Source organism: Carassius gibelio, chromosome A15 (assembly GCF_023724105.1).
Source record: "Carassius gibelio isolate Cgi1373 ecotype wild population from Czech Republic chromosome A15, carGib1.2-hapl.c, whole genome shotgun sequence".
Lineage (NCBI taxonomy): Eukaryota > Metazoa > Chordata > Actinopteri > Cypriniformes > Cyprinidae > Carassius > Carassius gibelio.
This window is the reverse complement of record NC_068385.1, coordinates 22,969,714-22,980,254: the sequence shown is the minus strand read 5'-3', so window position 1 is coordinate 22,980,254 and position 10,541 is coordinate 22,969,714. Positions and strand designations below refer to the sequence as shown.

General features: G+C 36.3%; 1 protein-coding gene across 1 annotated transcript; it reads right to left on the bottom strand.

Moving 5' to 3' along the window:
• Positions 1-2,189: 2,189 nt before the first annotated feature.
• Positions 2,190-5,216, bottom strand: LOC128028777 (protein FAM181B-like). Its single transcript, XM_052616105.1, has one exon. The coding sequence runs from the start codon at positions 3,786-3,788 to the stop codon at positions 2,823-2,825; it is 966 nt and encodes a 321-aa protein (XP_052472065.1). The 5' UTR covers positions 3,789-5,216; the 3' UTR covers positions 2,190-2,822.
• Positions 5,217-10,541: the final 5,325 nt, after the last annotated feature.

Below are 10,541 nucleotides of genomic sequence, written 5' to 3'. Positions count from 1 at the left end.
GTCATGTCATGTAATGATTGTGTGAGGTGTGTATGATGTTGTAAAGCATTTCACCCTGATTTAAGTTATGCAGTTGTAGAAAGCATGCTAATATCTGAGATGAGAGATATAAACTGGTAACACGTATTAAACATTACTGTTTAATAGAACAGGTGAAATATGTATGGCATTTGAAGAAGTTCTTAAGATACCACATGGCTTGGATTAAACTAGAGATTGCTTTGCAGGATCCATTAAGTTTAGTAAAATAAGGTTGCGCAATAAAAATAAAGCACATCAAATAGGAAATCTAATGTGAGTCTAAATTTACATTTTTCATTAACTGCAGCACTGATGTTTTAACCAGACAAAAATTCTGAAATTTATATTTATTTCTTAACTATAGCCTAATATAGCTGTGCGCGCGCTCACACAAATGGTGTTAAAATCCACCATAACTTTTGGTAATTGTGAATCTGAAACATCGAGAGCAGAGTTTCTCAACCAGGGCTCATAATGGAACAGTAAAATATTATTATTATTATTATTATTATTATTATTATTATTATTATTATTAGTGGTGGTGGTCTTAGTGCTACTTAAAGTAAACAGCAAAAATTTACAAATATAATAATAATAATGGCTTTTGCTTATTGTATTTCAATTATTCAAAGCATGTTTTTTTTTTTTTTTTTTGTGACATATATGACATATCTTTCTGTACAGTATTAATGCATCACATTGTATTAGTAGTTATCCTTACCAAAAGAACGTATTCTATGGTGTGCTTTGCAGACCATAATTTTAAATAGATTTAGATTTTTAAAGAAAAAAAATATAGTTTGAGCATGATGGGAATAAAAAAAAAAGTTTGCCATAGACTTCCTACATGTAAATATGTACATAAACAGGTGTGTAGTGATTTCTAAGGAAACACACCGACTCTGAACTCATCAAATGAGGATGAAGAACTCTTTTGGCCAACAGAGGGAGCCATAACTTGAAAAGTGTCGGTAAAGTGAGGAAAGTATAACAGAGGCTTGACACCCCCTTGTTTGCTGGTTGAAATCCTTACAGATTCAAATGAAATGGACATACCTGCACTTGATAATAAACATGTCTTTTAATTGTTTTGAGTTTAATAAACGCATATTTATGTTTGCTATGATAAAAGAAAAAAAACATGCAGAGAGATATCTTCTTTGATAGACATAAAGACCAGCTTTATTTTACCCCATCACTTCATAACCAAAGAAAACTTAAATCCAGTGCCCCTGTAAATTCATAGATTTAGGTGTGCGATTCATTTCTAGTTAACAGACAATAAGAACCCTTGAACATGTAAATGTCAGACAAACCAAGTGTTCTTTTGATTCTGTAGCTACTGCAAACAAGAGTGTACTCTTCACAAAAGAGTGAAGAGTAAGCACTAATTTCAGCATAGAAATTATGAACACATTTTTGTTTTTTGTTTTTATCTTGGCTGATGCATCTCATGACATTAATTTAAAACTACAACTAACTAAAAATGTATAAGCTTCATGTATTTTAACTATTTGTTGATTCCCAGTGCATTTGGAAATGTCTGATTCCTAACTTAATTCTAATAATAAACCAATAGGCCATGGTGTTACAAAACAATGTTGTAAACTTCTTCCTTTCATGTTGTGCCATTTTCCATTTCTTTAAAAATACCAAGAAACTCCAAAATCCAGACCTAGAACTTTTTCTTTATGTATATTCATTCAAGCACTTACTTTTCGGCAACTGTAAGCCATTGCTTTAGATGTGCAAACCAGATATTGCACAATTAGCAGTCAACAAACAATAAACTGTGGATTAACAGTGATAAAAAATAAAAAAAAATACAGACCGATTGTCTTGTTTTCCTCTATTGCAGGATGTTGCATATATGTTTTTTGTCCTGGCCCTAAATTTCCCAAAATATCAGATGGTTTGCTTTTAAATTATAAAATAACCAAAATACTGTTTATAATCAGACGTTAAACATGGTTGTTAAATCGTAGTGGATCATGTTCAAAGATCAACTACACTTTGTAACTCTTAGGACAGCTCTGTGAACTTGATAGACTTCATACAGCCACCTCAATACCTTATGATTAAAAAGGATCAATTGTAGTTAATTTTGAAAAAAAAAAAAAAAATATATATATATATATATATATATATATATATATATATATATATATATATATATATATATATATACACACACAGTTGATTTTATATTTTTGTTATCTCATGGAAATAAACCCATACATTTTAATTGTGGCTTAAGCATTCAAATACTTAAAAGGGTCACTGTATATTTGTGATTATTTGATCCGTGATATATTTAAACAAATTAGCAGAACCCCCTGAGATCAGCTCTGTAACGAGCTGTTGCTTCAAACTGGTAATATTATAAATCAAACAATGCATAGGATAAGAGGTCCATGTTTTGTTTTTTTGTTTTTTTTGTTTTGTTTTTTTTTCAGGGAGCAATAAAAATTAATTTCTGAAGCATATAGTTTTTTTTTAATTTATTATTAGAAATCTGTAAAATGCATTTTGTTTTTATTCAATAATTGGAGAAAAAATTGTCCTTAGATGCAAAGGTCTTCTTAAGATTTTTTTTTTTTTTTTATAGGTGTCTACTGTATGCATGTTATCCCATCAAGCAATGGTTTAAAATAGATTTTTTTTTTTTTTTTTTGAGTCAAAATGTTTTAAGGTTAAAAGGGCAATTACATGTTGGTAGCGTCCTTTATCAATATCATACTGAAAGATGCATACGTGTTTTTGTTCCAATATAATGCCCAAGATAACAGAAAATCTCTGGCTTAAAGAGATGAAAAGCTCCCTCTGTTGTATCCGTTCACTAGATCGTAGGAGACCGGAGTTGCGTTGCAGTCTGTAAAGAAATTTGAAAAGGTAAGTGCACATGGTGAGCTCTGTTCCACAGGCATGCTGCCAGAAAGGTCTGTGTGAGTATAAAGATTTGGCTGTAAAGGTACTGTCCGCAAGTCTCCTGACTTTTTGGGGGTGCTGCTACAAGTGCTCCAAGGCTCTGTGTACAAGAACCCACCACTTACAAAATGGTGGGAGTCATATGGTTCAGGCCCCACAGTCACCTCCTGTTGAATCCTGTTAGGTAGGGTGTGGAATAGATCCTGCTCTGAGACCATGTTGCTGTACTCAGGTCCAAGAAGCTCCAAGAACTCTGTTGCTTCCGGAGCCCCTCGCTCCAGGTCTTTGAGCGACATGCCAGAAGTAGATGTAACTCTGGAGCTGTTGGCCGGCTCCATGAAGAAGGATGGAGGAAGGTTTCGATGCCGCAGCGGGGGCTTCTTGGCTCTCTCTGCTCGTACATCCTTTGCCGAGTTGAAGAGGGCAGCCAAACTCTTGCTTTGCAGGTTGGCCTGCATCCCATTCTTCTTGGGAGGCATTTTGCTGGAGAGGTTGCTTGTTGGGTTATGGGGCGAGCCTTGTCTCTTGCATTGCTCCTGAACCGGTATGCTCCCTGGTGAGATGATTCCTGTGCACCTCTTAATCTGCTTCTGCAGGTACTTTCGGTGGTTGACTTTCCTCTTTGACTTGACAGGTTTGTCCAGTGCAAGTTTGATGTTGCTGGAAGCTGAGTCAATAAAGCTAAGCAGGTCTCTAGTTGTCTCCTTAAAGTCACCCTCACAGTCCACCTCACCCAGGAGTCCCCCTTCCAGACCCTTTTCCACCTCATAATCCATGACCGAGCCAGGAAAACAAAAGTTTAAGAACTGCGAGTTCATGATGGCTGCCTGAACAGCCATCTCTCTCTGCCACAAGCATAAAACCTTTGCAGTGAATATATACAATTGTCTCTGAGAGACCCTAAAGCATATTTATTATCTGCATTTCCAGGGAGGTTTGCTAAGCCTTGATCCTGTGCAGGACACCCTTACAGTTCCTCTGCAATTCACCGAAAGCTGGAGTTTGGGGGAAGGGGGAATTATTTTAGAGGGCAGGGCCAATGATGTCAGGACATCAAAGGGGAGGGGCCGAGGGACCAGAAGACTTAACTCTTTGCTCACGCCTGACCACCTGCAACTAAAAGGGATTAGTCTGAGGCATCCCACAGAGTAAAAAGACAATAGTCTTGGGTTCATCTGCCCTGATCAAGTCTGCCTGTATATGAATGTATATACACATTATTTTTATATATAATCTATGAGAACATCTACATTGGACTGTCCTCAGGGCATCTGAATTGCTTATATTTAATCTTTTGAAAATGACAGAGTTTAATAGCTTGTAAATTAAACATCCAACTCAAAATGTTAAAACATGAGTGATAAAATATCTAACATTTCCTGACACAATGTAGTTTATAAATTGTTAGTTTTTTAACTACAAATACTTAATGTAACAAATGCTGAATCCCTCTGAGGTCTTGAAATACAATAAAACTTGATGGGAGATTATAAAGTTGTTTAGTTTTAAGCTGGACTGAATAATACTGGGCATTGTGTAAATTTCCTGCAATTTGATCTACATTTTATATACTTGTCCACATGTCTCACAAAATCCACCTCTTGAATTTGTATGCATATATCATATATCATAAACTTGACAAGACATTCACAACACGGGCATTAAGTCCTGAATAAAGGTAAATGGAAATACATGCTTTGGGACAGGTTTTCATTGGCCCTGCCCTCTTAAATAATCCTCCCTTCCCCCAAATTCCAGCTTTCGGCAGATTTTTCTACATGTTCCTCTAACTTCCTAAAACTATCTCAATCTGTTCGCAATGGGAGTTGATTTCTTGTGCATTCCCGCAACAGTGGGAATTTTTGCCTCTGCCTGACAACTATTATAGGCAGCCTTTGACATACAGCCCTACATGGTCTAAATAGCTTCTATTATTCCTCGGGCAGTGAAAGGGATCTTTGTGCCAGAGATTCATTAAACTGCACCTCACAGCCCCTTCGTAAAATGAGGCTCAATAATGAACAGTCGATTTAACTAGAAAAGCTGCCGGAGCTGTTAAATTAAAGGGGAATAAAGTGCAGTTCAAGCCCAGTGTGCCAGAAGAAATGTTGACCTTAAAGAAATCCTGGGCATGAGTGAAATAGCCGCTGTAAACAATTCAGCATTTGCAGGAAGTTTCTTGGCCGGCAGTGAATACTGAGGAGGGATCCAAGACTGGGACTTTCGTTGGGGTCTGATCAGATCCCGATTTCAGTAAAAGCACTTAAAGGATGTAGCTCTGGTTTGGAAAAGAGAAAGAAAACAATTTACGAGAACACTTAGGATAGTGGGAGATTGGTGAGATTTCCATCATTGAGTATAAAAAGGATACTGCTTGATTTTGTGTTTATCTCGATAAAATAGCCCAGAAACAAGGATTTTTGATCATTTATACTTTTGGCCCAAAGCTTTGAAATTTAAGTAAATGATGACCTTTAAACACATAGTTTTTCACTTATCTATCTTTCGATAGCTCACTAAGCAGACTAATGTTAAATTAGTTACTATGTCCTTAATCTTAATTTCAATTCATTCCACTAAACTGTACTTTCCCAGTCATTAAAAAAAAAATTATCACAGACATTGCACTTTGCATGTTGTGAAATCACGTGCCAATGGACAGTTTCTGCCATACTCTCTTTCTGTCTTACTTTGAGAGGTTTTCCCAGGGATTTTATTTTTTTTATTCCCACCCCATTAGTGCATTTTAAGGTGAGGCAGTGCATCATTTGGTTGTTGAAAAGGGGAAAAAAGAGAAAGTCTAAGCGCTTTTGAGAGAGGGGGACCGTCGAGAGTGTTATTATCATGTAAATCGTGATGAAGAAAAGAGACAGTGAAACTGATAGCACTGATCTAATTATCTGTAGCCCGGCTCAAGCCCTGGTCCAGAATGGGGGTCCCAGAGAAGCTGCCATGGCCTCACAATAAACAGTTGTACCACAATAGAAAAATACCAATAGTGTAAAAATAGGCACATTTCCATAGTTTCTAAGGCTATTTTAAACCACACTGATTTCCATTTCCCTCACACAGAATAAAAGTGACCACTGTGATAAGATAATGGTAAAATTGTTATGCTTAATATATAATAATTATACAATATTATTAAATTGTTTGGATTATTTGTAGGCTTAAAGTTTAGCTAAAAACTAGTCCAGCTAGGAAATTGGGTCACTGGGATAAATTATGTTTTGTTTAGATTTTTTTCTCTAGCAGACTACTGCTTTGAACAGTCAGAATCAAGAATTCCAGAGAGCTGTGTAATAAATCGATTTATTTTAACTTTTGTGAATTAATATTAACTAAAAAAAGCAATATACTAGTCCCTGGGGTATATACTCGGTGCTTTAATTTTCTTTTTCAACAAGCACCCCCTCCCCACTTTCTTCTAGAGCCTAATTTTGGCACAGTGACATCACCAGACTAATGGCTGATATTTTCTTCTCTTCCCACACAGAGCTTTTGTGCATGCTAGTCATTTAAGTTTAAGGGCTTGACGCACTAATGCCGGAAACAAGTTTCTATGGCCACATAATGGCTGAGGGGATCAAAGAGGGTGAGGAGTAGAATACTGACACCAACAAAAAAAAAAAAAAAGGAAGAAAGATTTGTGTGACATTAAAGAAAAGAAACTAGGGGATTCCTAAACACTTGCAAATGTGCAGGTTACACTGGCCAGTCCAAAGAATGAGGTTGAAAGTATATAAAAAATAGTAAAATTTAAATGCACTGAGCACTTTATTTTTTACATGAAATAATAATAAAATAATATTGCTAGTATATCTGTGTTTAATCATGAATATGCAGCAAAGGAACTTTAAAAAAGAAAAAGAAAAGTTAATTTATAATTTATTTACTTGTAGTTGTTTACTTTGTTCAGAAAGCTAATATACAGATTCAAAAAAAAAAAAAAATATTAGCGGAGTGGACTACATTTTTGGGGTTTTTTATTGTGCTTTTTTTGTATATTATTTTTGTACATAGAAATAATGACAGCATCAGATGATTTGGTCCTTGCATGAGTGGAAATTGAAATCCAAGAGAGAGAGAGAGGGAAAAGAAACACTTGTGGAAAACAAATTATAAAGAAGAAAAAGCAACCAACAGTGTTGGGCAAGCTACTTGGAAAATGTAGTGAGCTAAGCTACCAGTTACTCTACAGTAAATGAAGCTTCGCTACACTGAAGCTACCCCCCCTGGGAAATGTAGCAAGCTTAGCTACATCAACAGTAGCTTGCTACATCTAAGCTACTTTTAAAATTACATTTTTATGTTGAACACGTTTGAAGTCAATGCTATCTCAGTGCTCGAAACTGTCAGTCAAACAGGCAGTTGTAATTGTTTAGTTTAATTGTTTTTTTTGTGTTCCTTATCAATTTGGCAACAAAAACAATCAAAATACATGTAATTAACAATGTGCGCACAAATGTATGCACCTGTTGCATGGGCATGCTTAATATACTGTAGGCCTTTGCAGAACAAAATGCAAGACCTCCAAATAGTACAAAAAAAAAAACACTTTTCACATATTTTCTCTCTGTTATCTCAGTCAGTGTCATGTACTTGTCGAGGTACAGCAACAGTGACTCACTCCTCGGGATTAACTGTTCTCCGACCTCATCCTATGCCATTATTTCATCAAATAATTTTCTGCGTGACTGGCCAAGGAGTGGTACCATCCGGAGCAGAAGTTGGCGGTAACCATCAACACATCAAGCACTAAAAATTGTCAGTTAGTGAAATAATAGTAACATATTTGATTGATGAAACTGTCAGGTGATAAGAAAGGATGTTAAATTAATTGCATCTTGGGACACTTCTCAAGTCGGATTTCCAAACGGAAATTGACCTTAATCAAGAGTCACAAGCACAAGGAAAAATGCTTTTTTGTGTTACTGTGGCAGCAACAAACATCAGTATTTAAGGGGGTAATAGAGTCTCCTTGCACACGTTAAAATGAGAAATAATGAAGTTAACTATACACACAATTTAGCTAACTTGATCAGCAAGATACTCTTTATACTGTTGCTCTGGCATAACAGTAGTTAACCTAGAATAGAAAACTGACCTATACTTTAATATCTGTTATAGACCGCTTTAAATACAAAGTACTATTTTGTATTTTGAATTTAAATAAATTTAATCTTAGTATGTTTTTAGTTTCAAAATACATAAAATACTTTTTGCCAATCAACCTCTTTATTAGACTGGGTTTCCTGTATCAACAAGTATACAAAAATACTAAAAACAAGATTACTACGATTAAATGTATTTAAATACAAATTACAATTGACTTTTTCCAAAGGTATTTAAATACAAAATAGTATTTCAAATACATGTATTTGAAATACTATTTTGTATTGAAATACCTTTGCCCATCCCTGGTTGCATGATGTGGGATCATTACACAGGACACATTCCATCTGTTATGTTTTAACCATTGGTTTATGTAAACCTGAAATCAAAGAGCAAACTGGTGTGACATGATTTTTAAGAAAATCTAGACAAACCTTTGGTTTTCGAAGTTTCTTTTGGTGCTTCAATACAGCTTCCCAGCACAAATTTTGTGCTGACTGGTAAACACCTTCAAATTCCCATTAGTCCATGATGATTATGGAATAGGTGAGTGTGTTCTGGGATCCGCCTATATTGACATGAGATTCTTGTTCAGATCAGTTGTTCCATTGATGTCAGACAATATGAATACACTAAAGTACTGAGTTGCAGACCTAGTACAAATGTCTTTGAATCTCTATAGTCACTTATATAGATGCTTTAAAATCACAATGAAATCTAAATTTTCAATTTTTTTAATGGAATATTGTAGTATTGATTATAAATGTATTATACTTCAGGTACCCTTTAATCAAAAACATTACTGTCCCCTTGCAATGAAATTTCTTGATGAGCGCAAGTGCTGGAGAATGATGGTGTGTTCCATTTTTAATAGGAAGTAGGACATTCTGAGTTCTCAGTAGGAACTTTTAACTGGAACGCCCTTCCAAGTCAGAGTTCCAACTCGGAATCTCTGATGATTTGCAACAACTCCAACTTTGAAATCCAATTGTCATAAACCGGTCTCTTGCTTCTGTTTGCTTACCTTCATTCACACACACGCACACTCATACAGCTGATTACTATTATCTCAGCGCTCACGCTACGCACACACTAATCATTCCCATTCATGTTTCTCCTCGTCTCTTGCAGCTGTTTCCCTTTAGAAGCAACACTTACACTGATTATCTCTCACCTGATCCTTTTCTCTCTCTAATTCCCTCGGCTACTTCTAGTCACTGTTTGCTCTGTCTTTTGTCGGATTATTGTTGAACGTTGAGTTTACACTCTGTTTCTCAGTTACGATCTCTTCAACATTTATTCTCTGGAGTATTCCCTAGTCTTGTCTTGTCTTGTCTTGTCTTGTCTTGTCTTGTCTTGTCTTGTCTTGTCTTGATATCCTGATTCCGGTTCCTGACCTCTGTCCGTCAAGGATCTTCTTTTGTTATTTCTCAGATCTGCGTCTGCTGATGGTAGTCTCCTTGGTTGAAGTTATTAGACAATAAACCGTACTGCATAACCTCTGCTTTTGGGTCCTCTGTTCTGAACTTTGACACCAATGAGACTGCTCAGTGCATCAACACAAGAGAAACAGTATTAATGTATTTCTTATTTGCACTTTGTCTGTGTCTCACTGAACTCAACACTGGTGCACACAGTATTATACAACCTCTATGTGGAAATGATACTATGGAGTTATCTGTGCAAAAAATCTGCTTTAAATTGACTGGTATTGCTAACAATGGATGCATCTATCTTGTTTTTCTGACTTCTCTACTGTCCAAATGCCAGATGAGTTTCAACCCCTCCTCTCCAGAAACCTGTGACTCAACATGGGATGATGACAAACCAGTCAATTTCTGTTGGACAAAATTAATCCAATTTTAATCCAATAATGCCATTTTTTTCCAAGTAATTTCACTTGGATAAATGTCACAACAGAGAAAAAAGTTAATTGTTAATTGTTTCAGTATGAATGAAATAATGATTGAGGCTTTTATATAGCACTTTATTGTGTATTGCTGTACATACAGAGTGCTTTACAATCATATGAGGGTGTCTCTCCTCAATCACCACAACCTGGATGATACGACGGCAACCACAGTACAACGGCACCAGTGTGCTCACCACACACTAGCTACAGGTGGAGAGGAGAGAGAGATAGAGCCAATTCAGTGTATGGGATTATTAGGCCATGATTGACAAGGGCTAGTGGAGGGAATTTGGCCAGGACACCAGGGATACACCCCTACACATTACGAGAAGTGCCATGGGATTTTTTGTGACCACAGAGAGTCAGGACCTCGGTTTAATGTCTCATCAAAAGGACGGTGCTTTTTGACAGTATAGAGTCCCCAACACTACTGAGGCATTACGACCCACACAGACCACAGGTTGAGCACCCCCTGCTGTTCTCACTAACACCTCTTCCAGCAGCAACCTTCTTTTCTCAGGAGGTCTCCCATCCAGGTACTGACAAGGCTCAACCCTACTTAGCT

Bases quoted from the DNA above. Each gene is read 5' to 3' on its own strand.
- LOC128028777 (XM_052616105.1), bottom strand. From the start codon at position 3,788: ATGGCTGTTCAGGCAGCCATCATGAACTCGCAGTTCTTAAACTTTTGT.